The following is a 27,002-nucleotide window of genomic DNA, read 5'->3' as shown; positions in this document are numbered from 1 at the left end:
ACATGATATCATGTCTTAAGGTTAACCTTGTGGTCATCTGAGGAGACTTCATTCATTACCAAATGAGCAACCTTAGGCAAATTACGAGCAATCAAAATTGACCAACATAACTCTCCAAGTGGGACACCAAAATTATGGCAAAAACTTACAACCATATCCACTCGTATATCATAAAATACGCTTGCACTTTAGATGATACACAGTGAACGCATTTTGGGTTTAATAAAATCATTAAGCTGTAGTAAGGAGTTTGCTTCACACAAAAGTGAGCTAAAGTGTATGCAGTATCATCGTAGTCTTACCAGCCGATTCTATTCATGCCACTTTCTCTTTCAATATTTCAGTCACATGCGCTTTAGATTGTCGAAATGGCGGCTTCTGTGTTGGGCCAGATGAATGTCAATGTCCAGATGGATATACAGGCAAATTTTGTGATGACGGTAGGAATTCTGGAATTTATTTCATTTGAATAAACATAGCAGTAGATCAATCTAAATACGAGTACCATATAACTCATCGTGATTTCCTCATAATGTTCATTATCAGATTATTATGAAACTTGATTAATACTCAATTGCTGTGCAGTGAGCGAGTTGTATTTGACCAATGAGGTAGAGAGCTTTTCCCAACGAAAGTAAAAGCTCAAAACATGGCTAGAAACCAATTGCTCGACGTTCAGCGATGAAGTATAAATTTAGCTTATAAGAGTCAAAACGATGAATTGTAAGTATCAAAATTGGCAAATTTTGAAAATAAAACACGGAGAAGAAAGTGACGCCTTATATAGTCACCTTGTATAGTCATTATAATACAAAGGGACGGTTTGTAATCGGGACTCGTCATTATGCGAGAATGATAAGGGCTATATTTTATTTTGTAATTATTTGTGTGTGTGTCATAGTAGTGTAACGTATAATTTAAAAAGCAGAGAGAAACAACATTATCTTGTTATTGAAGTTTCACCGCAAAGAGTGACGTGTGCAGAGTAGAGGGGACTTTTGTTAGTCAATGTGGGTGAAGGAACGTAGCAAGTTTGGGAAAATTCGGGCTTGTGGGCCCACAAGCACCTATTACGGTGAACGAAGCGAGCCGAACACTTTTGTAGAGTCTGGGGAATCGAGACCAGTACCCCCCTCACTTTTGAAAACCGGACGCCACTAACTGCAAAGTACTAACTATGTCAAGTTAATGAGGGTGTGATTCAAATTATGGTTGATAATTTTTGTCTATTTGTATACGTTTCCTTTCAATATAGATAAAAATGAGTGTGAGTTAAATCCACCAATGTGCATTGGCAACAACATAGAATGTTTCAACAAAGTTGGAACCTACAAATGCATTTGCACGGATCCAGAATATATGCTTGAAGGCAATCGATGTGTTCGTAAGTTAATATTGGAATTTAGATTATACTTTCACTTAAGGGGTGGGTATGAACGTTTGGACAGTATTTATTTTGGGACATCAGAGCACATCAGACATATCGAATTGCATTCTGAATACGAAGAATGTCATTCTGATATCAAATAATTTTGATTTTTGAAATTCGCAATTTAATACACATTTTATGGCAAATCATTAAAATTGATATTTTTGATATTTAACAGTACTTGAAGTAAACTTTAGAAATCTGATGATTTATACTTAAAGTGTATGTAGGTGGGATTAAAAGCCGACGATCAATTGAAAATTTTGACCTTTCGTATTGAAAAATCCCAAAACACCAAAAAAAATTAGGTCTTTTTGGGAAAAAAGTCCATATCTTCAATATGAAAGGTTAAAATTTTCAATTGACCGTCGGCTTTTCCTCCCTGCTACATACACTTTAAGAATATAACATTAGATTTTACTTCAAGGACTGTTATATATCAAAAATTTGAAAAATATCAAATTTTTATAATTTGTCATAAAATTTGTATTATATTGTGATTTTCAAAAAATGAAAATTATTTGATATCAGAAAGACATGGCTCGTATTCAGAATGCAATTCGATAGGTCTGAGGTGCTCTCATGACCCACAAAAAATACTGTCGAAACGCAATAAACGCTCATTTTAGATCCCTTAAGCTGAGACACCTTGACCATTACTATCCATCTATAGAGTTTCATAGTCGTGTATTTCAACCCATATGACAGGTGCCCTTATGGAATGATGTAAATAAAACAAAGCATCTTATAGTTTTAATATTTTACAGAGTCAAGTATCAAAAGGTTTTTCAGATGATACCAAAATATCCATTTGAGTGGTAATAAAGTGTTGATGAGATTATTGATCTGACCATCTTATAAATGCATATCTAATTATGCGATTGAACATATAATCAAAACAGCTGGTCATGAGAAAAGTACTGTATTTTAGAACAAGCTCTGATTAAACATAAGCGACAAAATATGTTTTTTAAAGCCATCACTTAAAAACAGATTAGGAAGTGAGAGTTTAACTGAGCAGCTGTAGTCCTACTAATGTTGGGATAGGGAATAATGGACCTAATTAAAAACACCGCAACTTGATTCTGAGGTATGGCAACCTCAAGCAGACCATGAATAGCTCGAGCCTTATCCAGGTCTGATAATCGAACCATGGTTGATTAGAACTTTCTAGCATATGACCACTATGAAGAAGTGACCAGCAAGAGAGATTGACTTGCGTTGATCCATTTGAATCCACATGTATAACTGTTAATCCCATCCTAGCCCATCAATCAACATGATGCAAACAACGTTTCATTCATTCGTTTATTCAAGTATTAAAGTATTCATTCAAAGAAATAAGATGATCGCAGACAATGGTCAGTTTGGCACATTTTCTTTGAGACCTCTCTGTCTTTCGAAGAATATTACACAGCCGTGGAATACATTATAGTCACAAATGAGGTGTCATTATTGACAGGAAATAACAATTATTTCTCTGATATGAAACCATATGGAGATAGATTTCAAACATTTCTGATATACGGCCGTTTCTGAAAGTTTCCAAACTTTTTTGAGAAGTTGATTTTGTTATAATAATAGCCAAAATCATGGATTTTTGCTCGTATATAAAATAGGTTAATAAATGCGTATCACTTTCTTGTATTTGCTGCATGTAGGTGAAACGAAAACTTTTATTGGACGAATCTACGCAGATGAGTTAGATGGCCTACCACTCCAGTTTGTGAGAGAAATGTATGACCCTGATAGTCAAGAATTTAAAAACCTGGCGGATATTGTTGAAACTCAAGTTAGTATAATTGATAGGTCCCATGTCCCATGTCCATGGAATAAATGAAAAATCGCACACAATCTTCAAAATTGTCCAATTGCTGATAATCTCACTATATAATAAAGGCTCTAATTTCGCGAATTCCGTATTATCCGCAGATGTGTAATACCCACGTTAAATATATGACATGCGCGGAATCCCATTATCCCCCCGTTACCCCCTCCCCACCCCCCCCCCCCACACACACACCATCACATGGGTATGTCGATGGTCATGATGAGATTCATTCTAGAATCAACGATATTGAATCGACATGTTTCATACGTTATAGTTACAACTACAGGAATTTTCGGTGCGTGATATAGGTCCCGGCAAACACAAAACGTTTTTCACGTTTTTTCGCAAAAAGTTAGAAAAGGTTGCCAGATAACGTTTAAATGTCGTGTTATATAAAGGACATTATAAGGGTATAAAACGTTTTCATAACATTCAAAAACATTTGTTGGAAACCTACTGCAAATATTTTAACATCATGTTAATCTCGGTTCCATCTCTTGGTAAATAATTAGCGCTAAACACACCTTCTCCTTCACTCCATTGATTAATACCAACACACCACCAAGCCCTATACTGCCAGCAACCAAGTAATAGTGCTCTGGAGCACTGTATGTCGACGAAAAGTCAATTAATCTACAGATCAACCTGTTTTGTTTATAATAGCTTTTCTAATCCGAGACTGTTACATTTTGAATAGAGAAGTCCCTTCCAAATAATTATCAAGCTATGTAACGTGACTGTTGCGTCAATTATGATAGCACGCCCGGGCGTCAATTCAAATATGGTAGGCACACAACATGCATGACCCAGTTCTATTGTCATTTTGCGCGCGCGTTGGTTATGATCATTAGACTATCAATGAAAACCACTTCAAATATCGCCTTGCTTGCTGAGATCTACATTGGTTGGTCAGGCCAAGTAGCCGCTTACACAAACGACAAGACAGAGAGACCACGGACATGATATATAGAAAACTCGACTGACCCAGGGTCGGTAAAAGTGAATTCCCACAAAATGCAGGGAAATGGAAGGCAACTTGCCTACAGATTGGGAGGGTCCATGTATCGAGTTTTTTTTACGGTTATATAATCAACATTACCAGTCGTTCTCCATGGACCCGAGGGAGGGTCTAAGTTGTATGTGTTTTTCTTTAACGCTTCTTTTGTAAAGTACAACAATATAATTATATATTTTGTTTTCTCTTTTGTCTCGTATTGAAATTTCTGTAGCTTCGCAATATACTGCCACCTGCCGTCGATGGTTTTGATGACGTATCTGTTGCACGAATATTTCCTACGTCAGACGGACACGTGGGAGTAGTATTTGAAACGAGTGTGGCTGCCGCTTCACGCACTGACGCGACGGATATTGACACCCTCGTCGCAGGGAGTATAACACCAGATGGGTATTTGGGAGACAGTACCTTGAGAATTGCCAAACCCATAGGTAATACTAATATAAGCAAGCAACCGAAAATCATCATTACCATCATCACCGTTATCGCCGTCATCATCATCATAATCATCATCTCATCATCATCATCATCATCATCATCATCATCATCATCATCATCATCATCATCATCATCATCATCATCATCGTCCTCATCATCATCCTCATCATCATCATCCTCATCATCATCATCATCTCCACCACCACCCCCACTATCACCACCATCGCCACCACCACAAACACCACCACCACCGCAACCATAACCACTACAACCACAATCACAGCACTATATCCACCGCCAACACCACCCACCAAAACCACAAACACCATCACAGCCACCACAACCACCATCGCAGCCACTACCACCACCACCACCACATCCACCGCCACAACCATTACCTAACCTAAACTTGCGTCACGGCTAGGTCTTGGCATGCTATAGGATCTTTCTTCTTCTTCTGGCAAAATAAATTTGATACAAATTTAAAAATGCTTCTTCTCCTACATGTTACATGCTACAACTACGTCATTTGCACATATGTCCAGTGTCTATAGGGTTTTCACAGACTTGAGGTCAAAGGTCATTAAGGGGTCATTTCCGGTATATTACCAAATATCTTAAAAATGCTTCAAATTACAAACAACTTGCACATGGATAGACTATATGCAGTGACTATAGGGATAATAGGGTTGTTTCCCCCATTTTCTTTTTTCTTTAAGGACCCCAATGGAAATAAGCCTCAATTTTATTGAGGCTTTTTGGGTTATCCTTGGTACTCGTCTGGTGTTTACTCCATAATCCATACATTTCGTTGCTATATCTGGTTTTTCATGCAATTGACCACATCTTGTATGTATTTATAATGTATATTTTTTTATCATATGTGCTGTAATATTTTTTATGTGAGTACTGAATAAATATGAATGAATGAATGAGGGTGTTCAAAGATTTGGGGTCAAAGGTCATTAAGGGGTCATTTCCGGTCTAAAACGAAATATCTTCAAAATGCTTCTGCCACAAATTACATAGCACGACGACGTCACTTGCACATATGTATTGGCTATAAGGTGTTCACAGAATTGGGGTCAAAAGTCATTTTAAGGGTCATTTCCGATTAAAATTTAAAAGATCTTCAAAAATTCATATCTACTACATATTATGTTAATACCACTTGCACAGATATAATCCTTATTACATCCTAAAGATGTTAAGAATATTTATGACCCCAAAGGTCAAAGTTTATAGGTACAAGGTCAAATTTTAAATTTGGTCCATCGAGATCAAATTCAACAGATATGATCCTTATGACATTCCTAACATGTTAAAAATATTTATGACCGCAAAGGTCAACGTTTAGGGGTCAAAGGTCAAATGTTAAAATTGGTCTGATCGAGCTCAGATTCAACAGGAATGATCCTTACAGGAGTCTAAACATGTTAAAAACATGTCAAAGATAATTTAGGGGTCATTTCTGCTTAACGGCTACGATATATAGCTAGATCTAGTCATATTTTTACTTTATCACAGAACAAGGACAATACGCACGAAGTATCGAAGGCATATTTTATGCGAGCAATGGAGAGGAGTTCGACCCGAGATTGCTGGACACGAATAGTCCCGAGTTTCTTCAATTTGCCAGTGAAGTTAACCCAGCAGTACGTGTAACAATTGCTTGTATCATTCAAAACAGGCACAATTTCGGAAAAGGCTTTTTGCAAAGTTTCATTAAATGGTGTATAGGAAACCACTATTAACGCATACAGTTCATTTGATCTGTCCCCTTAGGGTGTTTCCAGATTTTTTGGGTTATTTTGAAGAGCGTTTTTCAGAACAATAGTGTACTAAACTATGACGCTTAGTTTTAGAAAACGTGTATTTTACCCTATTGGTGCCATGATAACGAAGCTTGGCCTCTGCCTAACCACGGACAAAACGTAACTCAAAAGAAGGTCCGATCAAGATTTGGCATAGATGATGAGCTGGTTTAAAATGCTACAGAAACCATGTTTCGAGCGCCTTGCTGTATCAACCTACTAAATATTGTTCCTGTTTAGCCACGTTTTTCAAAAATGCGCGTTGTACAATATGGTATGAAACATATTTAGTGAGGTTGGGAAGAACGCTATCCAAATATCCTTAACCTCTCTATAGTTTAAAGGCCTGACACTGGTATATAGTAGGACAAAAGAAGTACAAAATAATGCTGTAGTTAAACGTCAGGAGTACATGTTATTATGTTTATGCTTAACCTCCCTATAGTTTAAAGGCCTAAATATGACATACATGGCAGGCCGTTTCGAGATTGTAATATCAATTACGTCAGCGAATTGTAATCAAAACTTTGGAAATATAATAGAAGAATGAGCTCCAAGAGTGTCACCTGTTCTTATCCTCTCCTGTTTCGTCACAGTTGGCACCAATATTCCATGATCTTGAAGGACTCCAAGGTCCTCCTCGAGTAAAGGAAGTTTACCCGCTCGGAGACATGATCGGTGTGGTCTACGAAGTTCCGGTAGCAAGCACTTCACCGGCAACAGTTAGCGACGTCGATGAGGTTTTCGCGCGTACTACTGGTTTGTCTGGATATTTAGGAAACACAGACCTACTACTTTTGTCGATTGGTGGTAAGAACTAAAGATATATCTGGCTACAGAAAAGGTTACAACTATCTGATTGTTTTAAGAACCGTTAAAATCACGCTGACAGTGTAGAATGTGGCGTAATTACCACACTACTATTAAGCAGGGTGAACATTTGAGATGTGGAGCCATATAAATTGCATCCGAATCAGATATTTTCATGTTTGTGCTGTAGTCTAGATTTTAAACAACAATTTGAGGGACATGACGTAATAGCGTTATGACATTTTACATCATGACTTAAATCTACTAATGTGAAAGGAAGATGTGAAATAGGCTATTTTATTTAAAATTGACACTACCCCTGTCGAAGATTTTGGAAATTTCTTCCATCTCGGAAGTATGAATTTCAAATAGAATGAATACAAAATGGCCACTCTATTTGAACTACATGCACCCTCTAAGGAAATCTTCCACAGAGGGAGGGTACTTTTCAAATGTGTTCATTCCATTTGAAATTCATACTCCCCCCATTGGAAGATATTTCCAAAATCCACAGGGAAAGTGTGGATTTTAAGATTGGTCTAAGCCCTGGAATTATGAAAACTTTCGGGCGTCATTACTGTTAAATTGTTGGTGTAATGTATATAAAGGTATACATATTTAGAATGGCAAAGACTTGATCAATTTATTTGTGAGGTCAAATTTTTGTGTTTTTTTTGTTTCTTCTTTTTCGTTAAACGTAACAAAAAATTTCTTGGGCCCAACATTTTCTTTATCATTTTTTAAAAACTAGATACAATATCTAGGAGCCGTTTTTTTTATTTTTTTGAATTGTGACCAATTATATTTGAAACTTGGGCGAAAAATGGGCTTTAGTATGATTTTTTTTTGAAAATTCAGCGGTTTTTTTTTACCATTTTTGGTGCAAATTTCGCAAAGTTGGTCGAAATTCCAAAAAATAAAAAACGGCTCCTACATATTGTTATCTAGTTTTTACAAATTAATTTTAAAAAATGGCCCAAGAATATTTTTGTTACGATTTACGAAAAAGAAGTGGTCCAAAAACCGTTTTTGGGGATTTGGGGCCAAAAATGAGCATTTTGGCCCAAATTTGACCTCACAGATGAACTTATCAAGTCTTTGCCATTCTAAATATGTATACTTTTATATACCTTACACCAACAATTTAGCAGTTATGAGGCACGAACATTTGCATATTTCCAGTGTTCAGACCTACCTTTAATGGAATAGCCCAAATGGAGACGAATAATTCACTGGACAACAAATGAATACACTGTAATCGATGCAGACATGACATTTGATACGGTAAAATTGGTTCAAAAACAGCTTAACCTCATGTTATGGGATCAAAGTATTGATAAAAATACACACGACTATCTGTATCCGATAGAACATAAAATTCGAACACCAACTTGCTACTTTTTGCCAAAAGCTCACAAAACCACCCCTACTGGCCGGGTCTTTACTGGAAGACCTATAGTCAGTAATGTTAGTGGACCATGTGAAAAAAATTGGTGAATTTATCGACTTTTTTGCAGTCCCTCTCGTTCAAAAACAAAACACATACTTGAGAGACACAAAAGATGCGATAAGAAAAATTGAGCAATTAAAACTTCCAGCCCAATGTCTTTTGGTTACAATAGATTGCATTGGAATGTTCACTAATGTTCTTCAAAATGAAGTTGAAAAAGAAGTTTTAAAGACTTTTTCAGAAGTTAATCCAGGAATGTACTTTCCTAGAATGCCACATATCCGTCATATGGAAGCATTATTAAAACTGATTTTGCATAGAAACTGTTTTTCATTTAATGAAAAATACTATTTGCAAACGACAGGCGTAGCTATGGGACAAAAATGCTCCCCAGAACTATGTGACATAATGTTCCATTCGTTGGAAAAGAAATTCATTTCCCTTAGCGATAAAATCTTCAAATGGTTCCGTTATCGTGATGATATTCTTATGTTTTGGTTAGGAGATAAAAACGAGTTAGCTAATTTCATAAGTCGTATCAACTCTATGCACCCGACTCTGAAATTCACACATGAGTGGTCAAAAACAGAAATTAATTTTCTAGACTTAACTCTATACAAGGATGAAAGATTTCATGACAAACAGATCTTAGATATAAAATGCTACAGCAAACCCTGTGACACATTTCAATATCTTTCAAGAGATTCGTCTCACCCAAATTCGTGTTTTCGTGGCATGGTTAAGGGTGAGGCTATAAGATATATTCGAAACTCCAGCTCGGAGACAGAATATGAGCACAAACTTGATTTCTTTATCTCAAAACTTCTCACAAGAGGATATAAGAAACCAGAAGTGCTCGCATGCCTAGCAGATATTTCATACAATAGACGAAATATTTACTTAGAGGATGTTCCAAAAAACGTGAGGAAATACCTCTAGTTTTCTGCACGCATCACTACCCCCTAAGAGGTAATGCAAAAATCAAAAAGGCACTTCTCAGGAACTGGCATTTTATATCAAATAATCATAACCTGTGCAAACTCTTCCCTTGCCCCCCTATACTAGCTTTAAGACGCACTCAAAACACAGGAGAGCGTCTTATCAGAGCAAAGATAACTTTAGACCAAAACCCTAATATATCTTTGACTCCGACTTTGCAAAGTATAGCGGATGCTAACTCCAAAACCGGAATTTGCCCTATGTCTCCTACACTGAGAGATTTGTTGGATCTATTAGATGAAAATTAATTATCTATCATCACATTATCTTCATGAATGTTTCCTTACGAGCTTCCTTGACACTTTAGTTGGTTACACTAGTTCCATTGTTCTTATACGTACCTGATCTGCATGTTAACATGTTATTTTAAATATATAGACCTTATAATGAACCATAATAAAACCACACCCAATCGGGTAATCATATGGTCCTCATAATAAGGCTCTTTTATATGCACATTTATAACGCTGCACTGTAGGCCTAGGTATAGAACTTTATAAAAACATGCCTAAAACGGGCTCATAATCATAGTTTCAACCAACAAAACCAAAGTATGTTGTATTTTCAAACTTGTTCATTATATCGGTTTGTTTTCTTAGTCTTATCAAGACCAGATACATCCATATAAGTAGTGAAGATTAAAATATAACACGCTTTTGTGTTTGATCCGCACATCTACCAATTTGAATATCAAAAAGCTAGACGGTCATTTGGTATATATGTGCGACAAAACAGCCTAAAATGGGCATCTATCCTAAGATCAAACACAGCAAAATGTAGCTGATGAGATTAACCAAAATAGATCAAATTAATTTGATCACAGTTAATGGAAACGCGTCCTACAATAGCTTCCAACGAGTTTCTTAAAATATTTAAAGAACCTCTCGTGTCTATTCGATATTCCTATATATTTTAGGAATAATTTTGGCTGAGTGGAATTTTAATATAAAACCACATAATCCGGCCTCCATGCATGCATGTTTTGCAAAAGCAAAAATTATAGCTAAGAGTGCACCAAAATATTGACATACTTTTTGGTATTTCAATCAGGTACAGTGAAAAGCTATCTTGTCATGTTTCTCTGCAAAGTTCTAATTGATAACTAAACAGCAGATTGCGTAACTCTATCACTCTTTAAACATTTATCTGTTACTGAGGAAAGTCCATTAGCACGTTACAGTTTTTTATTGAGAATGCTCTATAAAAATATATTTAAAATATATCCGCCATCATGTTAGGGTTAAACTGTCTTTGATACCTAGTTGCTATCACTGAAATGTCTTGATGGAACCTTTTACCATTCTCATCATTTCCATCACTCTCATTAGCAAAGTGACAATACAAGAAGCACATTTTTAGACTCATTTTAAGCAACCTTACATATATCTTAAAATCAACGTGATGGGCAAATTCTGACTTCAGCCTGATTCGGAATACGGATGCTCGATTTGGCCTAGAACACATACTTTTACCCCAGTAGCAAAATCTTTGTTGTCCAGTGAATCAGTGCAAAATTAGCCGTGTTTGGACCCTGAAATTTAAAATTTCACAATGACTCTTGACCCGCTGTTCAAGCAAGCTGGTTAATGACTTACATTTTGTTCCTCTTGTTTTTCTATTTTTGCTAAATTTATTAGTCATTGATTGAATTAAATTATTTATTGTTAACTTAATTAATTGGTTTTTTTTTCATTTTTTCTCTTTAGATAGATGCCCAAGTTCCTTTTGCGCTAATGGAGGTGTTTGTACCGTGCAAGCTGATTTCACTTTTAGTTGCATGTAAGTTTGCAAGTCATGTGTGTGCGTGGAGGGGGTGGTGGTTATAAGTCATATAGTTAGGTTGTTTACTGCTACGTTAAAAGAGTCTTATATAATAAACCATGTCGGAAGCAAACTAGCATCTTGTTCAGAATTTTCCGTAGAATACACAGGAACTTACTTATCAAAACGTTGAGCATGTGGGGGGGTGAAAATGATCTTTTAAAACCCAAAACCTCAATTAGTCGGGTAAATAATACAGTTTGACCTCAAAAGAATTGCTGCAAAAGGTTTTTCAACGCTTGTTGGTAGTACTTGATGGCGTTCAAGATGGCCGCAATTAGCCAAAATGGATATAGGTCATTATGTATACACCATAGAGCAGTAATTTTGGCGTCTACTTCTTGATTTTAGAGTTCAAGAAACCCTCTAAGACCAATAAAAATGTCATTGCGTAATCAGGTAACCTTCAATTCCAAGACTGACAATACTCTTAAGTCATTTACCATCTGCAATGCTGATATCTACCCCTAGGTTTTAGGGCATAGGACCATGCAACTCACTAAGAATATTTTAAGTATCATCAAGTAATCAGGTAATCAATAATTCCTGATTTCATCAATATGGCTGCCAAAACACTTCAATGAGAATTAAATTTGTCTATTATCATAAATCTGTAATCGGTGGAATGAACCACTGACAGCCATGTATTATACACTTGCCTTTTATCCACTTCGGAGTTCCTTTAGCAACTCCTTTTATCAATAATAACATTGGACAACCCCTATTTTGGAAGGCTGTTGAGATAATCATTGATGTATAGCCGAATAGCCGATTGGGTTGTTTCCACAGTTTGATGAACTTGCTTAAAGCGATAGATGCACAAATATGTCAGGGCACAGAACTAAAAATAATAAGGCGTTTATAGAACTCCTCAACATAGGGTATACTCTGATCAGCTCTTAAGGGGGTACTACACCCCTCGATAAATTTGTGTCTATTTTTGCATTTTTCTCAAAAACTAATAACACAGTGGTAACAAAGGTTATGTATATTATAGGGGCAATGAATCCAATTACTACACTGGATTTCAGTGACCCAAGACAAGCGGTTTGTTATTTATGATCAGAAATAAGGTACCGCTTGCCTTGAGTCACTGCAATTTCAACGTAGTAATTGGATTCCTTGCCCCAATAATATACATAACTTTTGTTACCAGTGTGTAATTATTTTTTGAGAAAAATGCAAAAATAGTCACAAATTTACCACATGGGTGTAGTACCCCCTTAATAGGCCGGACTCATAACATCGTGGATTGATACAGAATGGCGTACACACAGCTAGGCGCAGCACCTACGCGAATTGCGCCTTGCGTGAATGACGCGTGCTTTTGTGAATTTACGCGTAGGTAAGTTGGAACTTTATTGACTAGCGCAGTAACAAAAACGGAATAATTCCCGCCTATTAAGACCTGATCATAGTATAGACACCAACATTGCAACTCCAAGGTGAGTAGTTTATGACATTAACTTGCGTAGATGCCATCTTTAGGTTACCTGATTACTCAAAGACATTCTAATTGGTCTAAATGGGTTTCCTCATCCCCATACACATACACATCTAAATTACAACTCTCAGGTGAATTGTAATTGACGAATTATAGCCATTTTAGTGTATAAGTGGTCTTTTTGGACGCCATTATAGATTTGAAGGTTACCTGATTACTCAATAACATTTTTATTGGTCCAACGGGTTTCCAGACCCCAAAAACCTGAAGATTGTCGCCAAAATTACAACTCAATGGTGACCACCCTGGACGCCATCTTAAAAGCAGCTTTCTGCGGAAATCCGATTTTTTAAAGATTTTTAACATGTTATATTTGATGCCAATTACTACCAAAGACAGTTGAAAAAAAATGTTGTAGTAATTTTTTGTGTTTTTGTTCGGGTGTATTTTTCATAAATTTACCTGTCTACATTTGAAGAGGGAAATTAAAATTAGTATTTCGACAATTTCATCAGTATTTTGTTGAGGTATTGATGTCTTATTGGTGTCAAATGAAAGCCATGCTTGCCTCTGGCTATATGAAAACCTGTCTATGATCTTGGAAACAGTCTTGGGACACATCATATCAAGAAATGAAACTGTCATCCCTTCTCCATCCTGCACTATACGTTATTATTTCCATGATCTTAAAAACAACTCGTACACGGCATTTCCACCAAGTGTGTCCATTTTTTCAAGAACGGAAAGTAGAAAGCCACAGGGTGAGTTTTTTAAGGCCGAGGTAACGTTATTTAGATTTTTTTATTAATTTACTTTTTTTTAGAATTGTTCGTTGAGAGGCTCTTGTAGCCGTGGATTGTGAATGTACAGTTGTGTAAGTGAGATGTGCGTAGGTTTTGTGTAGAAATATTTGTAGGTTGGGGTGGGTGTGGGGGGTGTCTGTATGGGGGTGTGCTTGGAAGTATATTTATTAATTATACCTTTAGGTACATTAGTTGTGTACCATTCCTAAGATCTCATGCGGTTAAAAGTTCATATTCGTACCTTTTTTTCACCCATTTAGCACAACTATTTCAATTCAGCTTTGAACATGAAAATTACCGAGTATCTTCTAGTAGGCCTATATCATTGGTGGTATTCACCAATAAGCACCGATATATCCCACCCGGTTTAGATGTGCCACGCACAAAAAATTACTAGCATTCCCAGTACTTGTCAATGTAAAATTATGAAACATGTTCTTCATCAAGGCGTTGTCTTTTTAAAGACAGTTCTTATTTATAGCTTTGGATATATTCATTACTTTATACATTTACTGTTTGCAGATGTGATGCTGGTGTAAGTGGCGGTCGATGCCAAGGAATCAACGGTACTGGCAACACTGCAAATGGTAAATATTCAATGCTTATACTTTTCTTCCTTTTGACAGAGAGAAAAGAAAGAAGGAAAAAAGTAAGAAAGGCAGAAGAGAAAGGTTGGAGCATGTAGACTGATATTAGACTCTGCCATGTTGATATAAGCTTAAAAAGCTACTTTTTATTTAGCAGCGACGTAGCTTGCGACGCCATCACGGCGCCTTCATTCATCGTAGTGATTACTCTCTTTCGGTCACATGACCACGCGTTCAATGTCCCCCTTCCATATATCAAGGGTCTGTCGGAAAACCTAACAAACATCTGTGACAACAGGGTCAACGCGGACCACAAGCCGCTTAATACGGTCGATAAAGTCTTTCCTAGTCCATCCTGAGGATAGAACCCAGGGCTGATATTCATAAAACCACGCTAGGCCTAGTTGACAGCTAAAATTGACTTTAGCAAGCTGCTAAGCCTAGCTGATTGCTAATTCTTATTCATAAAACCCAGTTAGAGTTAGCAACATTCTAAAATTTTGCCAAAACTTAGAGTTGATCTGGGGCAGCGCTAAGTCACTAGTTGACAACTAGTCTTAATGATTTTGAACTAAGTTTGACATGATTTATTGTTTTAATTTCATATTAACTGTTGTCAATTATGAAAAATAATGTTCTCAGAATATTCTGTTTCTGAGGTCTTCAGTGTGTTTTACACATAAGAAACTGTCTTAAAAACACACAACAAATTTAGGGTGAATGAATAAACATTGAACTAAGCCAGTATTGTTTAACCAAATTTGCACAAGAAAAATGATTATGATATAGCAAGTAATCTTTAGTTAAGCAGATATGTTCAATCGAAGCAATTCTGTTCAATTGTTTGATACGTAAAATATATATTTTGGAGACATGTTACCAATGTTCTCTTTGGTAAAGATGCATGACTTATTTTCAATAACAAATTATATGTCAATTTGATAAAGATAAATCATGCTTGGCTTTTGTCAGGACAACAAGCAAGATATATCATATGCTATTAAATTATCTAATATTATTTACACAGTGTTGCTCATGAAGCTAAATGAGCAGCGTTAAGTGGATGCATGTTGTTTTCTATTAGATGAAGCAATATAGTATGTATAGTATGTTTTTACAACAAACCAAGGACTTAACATGTATATGAACTTTACTTGTTCAGAGTATCTTTTTTAATTTAATTTGCCGTAACAACCTTGTAGGCCTATATAGCTTACAAAATACACATGTAATTTTATTAACGAAATCTCAATGAAGACAATCAGCAATGAGTCATTACATTTTGATCATTTTGACTGTGGTTCAGAGCTCAAGTATAATAGACATGTATTATATAAGCCTATTGTATTAGATGTTACACAACTGTTGAAGGCCATAGCACCCAAAACACCCAAATAAGTTATCAGCTAAATATTTCTAGTTGATAGCTAGTTAGCAAAGTGTTTAGCAAGGTTTTATGAATAAGAAATTAGTTGATTGCTACGTAGCTATCAACTAGTGGATTTAGCATCTTGCTAAGCACTAGTTGGTTGCTAATTTAGCAAGGCTTTATGAATATCGGCCCAGGACTCTAACAAATATGGTGTTATATAAACACTCATCACTAGGTTCAATGAACATACTAGATCCACAGCCCCGCTGACTGCAGTTGGTGAACATACATCTAATCACAAACATAACATAAGTTTGGACAATGTTGAAGTTATCGGCATGGAGGATAACTTTTGGATCAGAGAAGCCTGGGAAATAAAGACCCACAGACTCACACTCAACAGAGATACCTGATATGACCTACCCGTCATCTATGACGATGTAATGTCATCTGACTATCCACCAGGTGGTCAGGTGATCGGAGGAGAGTAATCACTACACTGAATGAAGTCGCCGTGATGGCACCGCAAGCTACGTCGCTGCTCATGCTCTAAAAATGTAAAAGCTTGAGAGATTTTTGTTTTCTTCGGCCCGGTTACGAGCCACATACATATCGGGGAGTGCTTGGTGAACCGGTCACAGTTTTTGTGTGTATATTGTGCGCGGATGATTGCTCAAGGGTATCATGGGATGCTCGCGCTTACAGTTGATCTGTTTAAGAATATCGCACTGCAGAACAAAACTAAATAAAAATAAAATAAAAGCAAAAATCGAAGATTATTTAATATACGGGTTTTTTTTTAATAACCGATACTATTGTATTAAACAGTTTAGATTCTTTGAAATATATATACTTTAATATTATACGGTATCTTGTATGAATAATAACGCAATGCTAACTACTGCATTTTACCCCCATTGGTTTTACCGTGTGTAAATACTATGTTTTGAGACACCTTGTATAACCATGACGAATTATTTATATTTATTTCAATGACATAGGTATAACAACGCATGGTTGGATCGCCCTCGGATATGGGGTTGGTTGTTCTGCTTTAGCTGCACTTTTAGCAGCTCTCTGTTGTATTTATTGCCGTATGGGAAGAGTCGGAAGAACTAACATACCTTTCGACATAGAACCTCCCCTACCGTCTTACGTAGTAAGGGACCCTTACATAGAAGTGGAAGGTCCTAGTCAACTCATTCTTGATACGCCACTGGAAAGCATTTACAGAACAACAGGGCAGCTTACACCAGCTTTCCCGTCATTATTGGTAAGTTAAACATTATTACTCCCAGGTAATACGACAGCTTATCCAAGCTTTCCCGTCATTATTGGTAAGTTAAACATTACTACTCCCAGGTAATAGGACAGCTTACCTCAGATTTCCCGTCATTATTGGTAAGTTAAACATTACTACTCCCAGGCAATAGGACAGCTTACACCTGATTTCCCGTAATTATTGGTAAGTTAAATATTTCTACTCCCAGTCAACAGGGCAGCTTACCCCAGATTTCCCGTAATTATTGGTAAGTTAAACATTACTACTCCCAGGTAATAGGACAGCTTACACCAGCTTTCCCGTCATTATTGGTAAATAAACATTACTACTCCCAGGCAATAAGACAGATTGCACCAGATTTCCCGTCATTATTGTGAAGTTAAACATTAGTACTCTCAGGCAATAGGGCAGCTTACACCCGCTTGCCCATCAACATTTGTAAGTTAAAGATTACCACTCTCCGGTAATAGGACAGCGTACCCCAGTTTTCCCGTCATTATTAGTAAATACAAATTACCACTCCCATTCAATAGGACAGCTTACCCCAGCTTTCCCGTCATTATTGGTAAGTTAAACATTACTACTCCCAGGTAATAGGACAGCTTACCCCAGCTTTCCCGTCATTATTGGTAAGTTAAACATTACTACTCCCAGGTAATAGGACAGCTTACACCTGATTTCCCGTAATTATTGGTAAATAAACATTACTACTCCCAGGTAATAGGACAGCTTACCCCAGCTTTCCCGTCATTATTAGTAAATAAACATTACTACTTCCATTCAATAGGACAGCTTACCCCAGCTTTCCCGTCATTATTGGTAAGTTAAACATTACTACTCTCAGGTAATAGGACAGCTTCCAACAGCTTTCCCGTCATTATTGGTAAATAAACATTACTACTCCCATTCAATAGGACAGCTTCCAACAGCTTTCCCGTCATTATTGGTAAGTTAAACATTACTACTCCCAGGTAATACGACAGCTTACCCCAGCTTTCCCGTCATTAATGGTAAATAAACATTACTACTCCCAGGTAATAGGACAGCTTACCCCAGCTTTCCCGTCATTATTGGTAAATAAACATTACTACTCCCAGGTAATAGGACAGCTTACCCCAGCTTCCCCGTCATTATTGGTAAGTAAACATTACTGCTCCCAGGTAATAGGACAGCTTACCCCAGATTTCCCGTCATTATTGGTAAGTAAACATTACTACTCCCAGGCAATAGGACAGCTTACCCCAGCTTTCCCGTCATTATTGGTAAGTTAAACATTACTACTCCCAGGTAATAGGACAGCTTACCTCAGATTTCCCGTCATTATTGTTAAGTTAAACATTAGTACTCTCAGGCAATAGGACAGCTTACACCCGCTTGCCCATCAACATTGTAAGTTAAAAATTACCACTCTCCGGTAATAGGACAGCGTACCCCAGTTTTCCCGTCATTATTAGTAAATACAAATTACCACTCCCATTCAATAGGACAGCTTACCCCAGCTTTCCCGTCATTATTGGTAAGTTAAACATTTCTTCTCTCAGGCAATAGGGCAGCTTACCCCAGATTTCTCGTCTTTTTTTTTAAGTTAAACATTACTACTCCCGGGTAATAGGACAGATTATTATTATTACATTATTATCATTACTATTACTACTACTACTACTACTACTACTACTACTACTACTACTACTACTACTACTACAATGGTCCTTAAATTTAAATTTGTGCTATTTTCTTTATTTATTAACCGATTTTAATCAAATAAAAAGGTAATTATACACAATAAACAATTGCCATTCTTATAAACACATTAAATTTGATCTTTGATAATCGTATCAGCAAAATTTGTTATTTTTTATTAAGTATTGGCCATTAGTGGACACTGTTAGGGACCAAAAGTGATGGCCTGTTAATTGATCTTTATAGATGATGTTCAGGTACAAATTAGACAGAAATACATAGTTTAATTGTTATTTTGATATTTTAGCATCATAACTCTACTACTGATTATAAAATGACCCTATACAACCACCTGACGAAAAAATGAAGTTGTCTTATATTAAGACCTAACATGCATGAAATGTTTATTTTGATGAAATTTTGCAAAACACCAATAGACCATAGTTTCTTTATTTCCATCATAATTAGGCTCAAATTTTCAGGGAAGGAGGCCTGACACGCCCTAATACACCTATCAGATGATGGGTTAAATACTATTCAAATAAAGAGCTTTTAATCGATTTTGCGTTTTTCACGTATCATGTCCTCTGATGTGCAATGTTCACGCCCGCTTACGTCAATGCACATAGACCATTTTGGGAAAGTCGAATATTCTTTTAAATAAACTATACAATTGATCAACACTCTAATGATTTATTAGTAAATCATTATGAAAGCAAATTGCACGCAATTTAAAAATCAAATATAAGGAACTAAAGCGTCAGTGAATGAAAAAGAAAAAACGCCGTTGAGGGCGCTAAAACACTTCATTAAGTAAAATGATTATTTATTTCATTAAATGTGACCACTTGTATAGGGTCAATAAAGATATGTCAATGTATGCAAAATGTGCATCTTGCACCACCATACTGCAATTTTGTGCACTAAAATGAATCCCTATTAAATATCACCCTCTTTCATCATTGCATGCTTAATTAAACATTAGCTCTTGGAAGTAGCTACGATCAGTAGCGTTACCAGGATTGTTGGGAGGGAGAGGGGCGTGGGGGTTGGTTTAAGGGGAAATGTGACTAAAATGTACCTATATAGGCTAAAAGTACAAGTCCTAAATGTCTAAAATATCACGGCGGACCCCGGGGGTCGAGCACGTGGGGGAAGGGCAATATATCCCACAGGAGCAGCTTCACCCACACCTTCCCCACTACGCCATTGGTCCCATGTAAAGTAGGAGGACAGGTTCAGCATGTAAACCATTCGTGAATTTTAGTACGTATTAGCTTGCAAATTATGCAAATGTGTTAATGTTATTACTGCTGACAGCAATTATGAAATTATTCATTAATGTTTAAAACAGTAATTATGCAACTTTTATCGGAGTATGGTAACTTTGTGGAGCAGGGTCATTTGGTGTCATCGAAATTATGCAATTTATTATTGCTATCTACTGAAGACAGTTATTAGGTAATTTATATGGCAATCTACTGGAGATGGCAATTAGACCCTATTTAATTAATTCTGGGAGTAAGTATATCCATTTTTGGATTTGGGGTCTGGGGTAAGGGTCATTTTGGGTTAAAGAACATTTTTAGGTAACTGTGGCGTCAGTAGTCATTTGTGGTCACTTTGAAGACAGACTAATTAAGGTCCCTTTGTGGAGCAGCGTCATTTGGAGCCACTATCTACTGAAGACAATATTGATATCGTTATCCATTGAATACAGTGATCAATTGTATATTGCTATCTACCGGAGACAGTAATTATTTAATGTATTCTTACTATCTCCTGAAGACAGTCATAATAGAATAATTATACTGAATCTACTGAAGAAGAAGTAGGCCTATGCATGTTATTATTGTTATTATACTGACAGTAATCATTCAATTCATTATTACTATCTATACTATAGAAAGCAGTAATTATGTAATTAATCATTAGTGGATTAGGAGGACGGGCAGCGTATGTAAACCTTGCTATAATTAGGCCTATGTTAATTAATCCCATTTACACTAAAAATGTTATTGTTTTTACCTGGATGCATAAAAGGGCGATATTTCACATAAGCTCGAGTAAAATCCATAATCTATTTAACTAAAATAAATCCCCTTTAAGATAACTAAATGAATTATGACTATAAAAAAACGCTTATACTTTAAAAATATAAAACCTTGAAATTATTTTGGGATACATACTGTCACTATACTATAGTGGGTTTCTTTAAGGCCTACATTGTACATTTTTTTTATTGGTTTGCATTTTGATTTTGTAACTGTTACGGTAAAGCCACTTTAGGCCTGCTTTTATATAAGGTATGTAATATAGGCCTAATCGCATTAGTATTTTTAAAAACGCGTTTGTAGAATCCGCATGACCGAAATCTAATACGCTAGTATCCCAGACATTTTTCCTAAACATAGTGTGGTCGTTGAAGAGGAAAAACAGTGGCTACCTGGAAAAAATTGGTAAAAAGCTGATTTTTGCACCAGACAAGCAGAATATATCATAGAACATCATATCCAAAATCCCCAGAAATCCTCCTTGGGGAATTTGTTTTATCCAAGATGGCCGCCAAAATGGCCGTTACAACATATAATTAGCAGTATCTTAGCTTCTAAAGCAGATATGATGATGATTTTAGTGTCTTTGAATAGGTTTAAGAGGTCAGAGAATTCAAATTTGTACAAATGTAACACACTGATGTCTTCAATCACACTAAAATCCAAGATGGCCGCGAAAATGGCCGCCACAACATATAATTAGCTGTATCTTAGCTTCTAAAGCAGATATGATGATGATTTTAGTGTCTTTGAATAGGTTTAAGAGGTCAGAGAATTCAAATTTGTACAAATCTAACACACTGATGTCTTCAATCACACTGAAATTCAAGATGGCCGCCAAAATCCCACCACCACATATGATTAGATATATCTCCGCTTCTGAAGCAGATATGATGATTTTAGTGTCCTTGAATATATCTCAGAGGTCAAAGAATTCAAATGTGTACGTATCTAAAACACTGAAGTCTTCATTCACACTGGAATCCAAGATGGCCGCCAAAATGGCCGCCACCACCACGTGTTATGTTTAGGTATATTTTGGCTTATGAAGCAGATATGATAATGATTTTAGTGTCTTTGAATAGGTTTTAGGTGACGTAGAAGTCAATTTTGTATTTATCTTCATAAGTATATGTCTTCACTGACACTGCAATCCAACATGGCCCTCAATATTGCTCAAATCAAACACGATTAGCTAAATATCTCAGCTTCTTAAGCCAATATAATGGTGGTTTTAATCTTTGAATAAGTTTTTAAGAGAATGTAGGTTTTAAGGGTCAGAGAATTGTTGCAATTACTTAAAACCCGGGCTTATAACACTGAAGTGCAAGTCGCAATAGAATCGCAAATAGCTGCCACCACATGTGAATAATATTATCTCAGCTTCTGAAGCAAAAGTAGCTGTCTTCATTCTCATCTACAGGTATAATCGCCTCAGCGTTTTGGCAATGTTCTCCAGTGTAATCTTCACAAGCTGTGACACATTTAAGTCCATTTTTGCGACAGGTTCATCCGTTATTTACACAATAATTCCTGGAGGAAAGTTTACAATAAATTTATTGTATCGTACAAGCTTAACAAGCCATGTGGTGCTGCATCTAAATTCGTAAGGACTGGTGCTAGTACGATGTCTGAATTTTTCCAGCCCCATTGCTTTAAATTGGATTCAAGTCATTGTTTGTTAGCTTTCTCCAAAGTATGACCTGTAAAACAACCCGCAGAAATAAAAAACGGTGAAAATACGCTGCTCTTTCAGTAGGTGAAAGCTTTTGTCGATAGCTGTGGATCAAATGATGCTTTATTTGATGATACCATTGCCATGGATTAAGCGAACCGTAGACCGTTTAAAGAATCTTCTTCTCTGCCACCATATAAGACAACAAAATAATAATCTGATGCCAGCTGTACCAATCTGTTCTAATGTCGCCTCAGGATCGCTCATCTAGGATGATATCTGCTGCAATTCTTTTATCTTCTTGTTGCAGAAGTTGAGTCGCAAAAACTCCATGCACGGATAAACAGGAGATGGGATGTCACTTCTTCACCAGCTTTGTTAACAAGGTCTTGAACTTTATAAACCACCAACCCTTTCTTCTCTGAATGGAAGTAGATATCAGCCATAGTCTGGTCTCAATGGTACATCAAAAGGACAAGTATATCTGTGTCATCTGCTACTACAGGTACTTCTCTTCCTTGTCTTGCAAATTGAAGGGTACATTTCACTATCAAAGTGTCAGCATCTCCAGTACTATTGTGCACGATCTGACCATTGGTTTCCAAGTATCGACTCAGCAGCGAGATAAACTGATTGTTGTTCTTCTCATTCAAGAGGAAGGTCTGCTGGTCATGGTGAGAACCTTCATAGATTCTGTGAGCTGAATATGATAAGAACAAATGCCAGTTTATGTCGCTGCTGAGTCGATGGACGGTGCACAATAGTACCGGAGATGCTGACACATTGATATTGGAATGTACCCTTCAAGACTCCTTCAATGTTCAAGACAAGGAAGAGAAGTGCCACTGGTGACCAGGTGCCACTGGGGACCAGAATATAGCTGATATCGGTGGGTTGGGAAGTTCAAGACCTTATTAACAACGTTGGTGAAGTATTGACATTCCATCGCAGGTCCTGTTTATCCATGCATGGAGTGGTTGTGACTCCACTTCTGCAACATTTGGACATGGAAAGACAAGTTTGTTGCAGAAGATAAGAAGAATTACAGCAGATATCATCCTAGATGAGCGATCCTGAGGCGACATTAGAACAGATTGGTACAAATGGCATCAGAGTATTTATTGTCTTATGTGGTGGCAGAAAAGAAGATTCATTAAACGGTCTGCGGTTCGCTTAATTCATGGCGATGGTATCATCAAATAAAGCATCACTTGATCCAAAAAAGCTTCCACCTAGTTAAAAAGAGCAGCGTATTTTCACAGTCTGAGTGTTCTTTTGGAGGTCATACTTTGGAGAAAGCTCACAAACAATAACTTGGATCCAAATCAATGGGGTTGGAAACTGTCTGACACCGTACTAGCACCGGTCCTTACGGATGGAGATACAGCACCACAAGGCTTGCTTAAGTTTGTACGATACATATGTAAACTATCCTCCAGGAGTCCTTGTGGAAATAACGGATGTTCCTGTCGCAAAAAGGGATTTAAATGTGTCACAGCTTGTGGAGATTGCAGAGGAGAAAATTGCCAAAACGCTGAGGCGATTATACTTGCAGATGAAGTCGAAGATAGATACTTTTGCTTCAGAAACTGAGATATAGAAAATCATGTGGTGGGAGCTGTTTTGGATTCTATTGTTACTGAGCACTTACTTCCGTGATTTAAGTAATTGCAACATTGAAATCTGCAACCCCTAAAACCTACATTCTCTTAAAAACGTGGTGGTGGCGGCCATCTTGGATTCCAGTGTGAATGAAGACTTCAGTGTTTTAGATACGTACAAATTGGAATTCTTTGACCTCTGAAATATATTCAAGGACACTAAAATCATCATCATATCTGCTTCAGAAGCGGAGATATATCTAATCATATGTGGTGGTGGCCATTTTGGCGGCCATCTTGGATTTTAGTGTAATTGAAGACATCAGTGTGTTAGATTTGTACAAATTTGAATTCTCTGACCTCTTAAACCTATTCAAAGACACTAAAATCATCATCATATCTGCTTTAGAAGCTAAGATACAGCTAATTATATGTTGTGGCGGCCATTTTGGCGGCCATCTTGGATTTCAGTGTGATTGAAGACATCAGTATGTTAGATTTGTACAAATTTGAATTCTCTGACCTCTTAGACCTATTCAAAGACACTAAAATCATCATCATATCTGCTTTAGAAGCTAAGATACTGCTAATTATATGTTGTGGCGGCCATTTTGGCGGCCATCTTGGATAAAACAAATTCCCCAAGGAGGATTTCTGGGGATTTTGGATATGATGTTCTATGATATATTCTGCTTGTCTGGTGCAAAAATCAGCTTTTTACCAATTTTTTCCTGGTCAAAATGTCCAACGACCATACTAACATGCTAAATGCATATGCATTTTGGGATCATCACATGATGGCGCTCTACTCATTCACTCCAGCCGGGGTATGTTCCCTATTAAACATGTTAAAGTGCCTTACACATGTTTTGAAGAACAGAATGTTCAGTTACTATACTGTAGCCTATACTGGTACATAATAGGCATAATTATGATTATTTCATAGTGTACATTTAGAGACAAAGCAATAATAATTCCTGTTTTATTATTACTGAAGCTGTGTAAAAAAAATAGTAAGATACGTCAAGCAAATTGTGGGTAACAAAAATGGCAAACAAGTGCGTGCAGAGATTTATTTTTAAAGGCTAAATTCTATAGGTCCAATCTGCAATAGAGGTTATGAAATAGCTTGTAACTTTCATTTGGCGAGGACTTTAAAATGATGACTGTTAATGTACGCGCACGAAGAGTTTATGTTTAATTAAAAAAAATAAGAGGGGGAGGGTAAAAGAGCAATATGTGTAGAAGCGATTGTGAATGTAGTAAAAACAAAGTCTGATTTTTGTTTTTTTCTTCTTGAAATATACCTCAATTTAAAATTGTTACGTATTATGCCTAATGAGACTGTCGTCTAGTATAAAGGGTATACTACAGTATTATACTGTATAGGCCTACATAATATCACAATAGCATTGTTACATCTTGAATTTTTATCATTGCATGTGATGAGCATTAAATATACCAGCACCAAGGATCATGGCGTTGTTATTTTACACTTAGTTGTCTCATCTTTATAGGATGTATCGTTCTTTTAATATTAATGAATAAATAAGTAAATAGATAAATTTCTCATGTTTATAGAATGTATCGTTCTTTTAGTATAAATAAATAAATAGATAAATAAATAAATAAATAAATAAATAAATAAATAAATAAATAAATAAATAAATAAATAAAAATAGCTGTGTAATGTGCTTTTGTTATAATTGTATGTTTCATCTTGCATTTTTATCATTGCCCGTGATGAGCACTAAAGATTATGGCGTTGTTATTTTGCATTTAGATATCTCATCTTCATAGCATGTATCGTTGTTTTAATATTAATAAATATATAAATAAGTAAATAAATAAATGTCCCATCTTTATAGGATGTATCATTCTTTTAATAAATAAATAAATAAATAAATAAATAAATAAATAAATAAATAAATAAATAAATAAATATATAAAAATAAAATAAATATAATTATATAAATATATAAATAGATATATAAATAAATAAAGGAAAGAATAAAATAACAATGCCCCAATTCTTCACCAGCCTCCTTTTAAACGTGTATTACGTATTGGAATTGTGCAATCATACCACAAATTATAGCATTATATTATAGTTTAAACCTGTTGAATGAAGGTGGAATATATTGACGTATAAGGACACCTATTGCGCATTAGCGGACAATTCACATTAAGGACCATTACTACTACTACTACTACTACTACTACTACTACTACTACTATGGTTATTGTGATAATAATAATAATAATAATAATAATAATAATATAATATAGTTCATGTTTTTTTATTATTTACAGAATATGGCGAATACTGGAACAGTCAACGATGCCTATGTGGATGTTTGAGGCTGCAGACTGGATTTGATGACCACCTTATCTTATTCGATACCGCGATACTGTGATTTCCGCACATTGATTATTATCGGTTTACTATATAACCTTCGCTATGTATATAACCCGTGGCAGTTTTTGTAAACCGTGGCAGTTTTCATTCAGCGCGTGTATTGTAGCCACCATGGTAAATAAAGCTGTCCACTGATCTAACGTGATCCTCTATTGTCATTATAACATAAATGGACGGTTTATAGTCATTCTGGGTTTGTCAGTATGCGGGAATCACGATGATATCTTGATATTGAATTAATTTTGAATCTCAATCAGTTACGTAATGTTTGGAATAATATGACTCTAAAATCATCGTGAGCCTGTAATTGAGTTAATAAAATGTAAATAAAAATTAGTGTGAAATAGATAACAATAAGACACATCAGTATACACGACGAGGAAAAAACAACAAACAAACAAACGCATATAGTTTAAAAGTTTCGCCGGACGAGTGAATCAAATGAAACTTAAAGTTATAATATAATTATACAAAAACA

The 27,002-nt window shown here is 36.1% G+C and overlaps 1 protein-coding gene across 1 annotated transcript in view; it reads left to right on the top strand.

Annotated features, from left to right (window-relative positions):
• LOC140172163 (uncharacterized) overlaps window positions 1-26,466 on the top strand; it is a 95,066-nt gene extending 68,600 nt beyond the window's left edge. Inside the window, exons 34-45 of the mRNA XM_072195496.1 lie at window positions 345-440; window positions 1,256-1,384; window positions 3,091-3,221; window positions 4,490-4,706; window positions 6,241-6,368; window positions 7,124-7,337; window positions 11,493-11,565; window positions 14,377-14,441; window positions 16,815-17,086; window positions 17,940-18,041; window positions 23,041-23,178; window positions 26,419-26,466. Of these exons, the coding sequence (XP_072051597.1) occupies window positions 345-440; window positions 1,256-1,384; window positions 3,091-3,221; window positions 4,490-4,706; window positions 6,241-6,368; window positions 7,124-7,337; window positions 11,493-11,565; window positions 14,377-14,441; window positions 16,815-17,086; window positions 17,940-18,041; window positions 23,041-23,178; window positions 26,419-26,466 (1,613 nt within the window). The remainder of the gene's footprint in view (window positions 1-344; window positions 441-1,255; window positions 1,385-3,090; window positions 3,222-4,489; window positions 4,707-6,240; window positions 6,369-7,123; window positions 7,338-11,492; window positions 11,566-14,376; window positions 14,442-16,814; window positions 17,087-17,939; window positions 18,042-23,040; window positions 23,179-26,418) is intronic.
• Window positions 26,467-27,002: the final 536 nt, after the last annotated feature.

Source organism: Amphiura filiformis, chromosome 2, assembly GCF_039555335.1.
Source record: "Amphiura filiformis chromosome 2, Afil_fr2py, whole genome shotgun sequence".
Classification (NCBI taxonomy): Eukaryota; Metazoa; Echinodermata; class Ophiuroidea; order Amphilepidida; family Amphiuridae; genus Amphiura; species Amphiura filiformis.
Note: the sequence above shows the minus strand (reverse complement) of the source record. Positions and strands in the feature narration are given on the sequence as shown.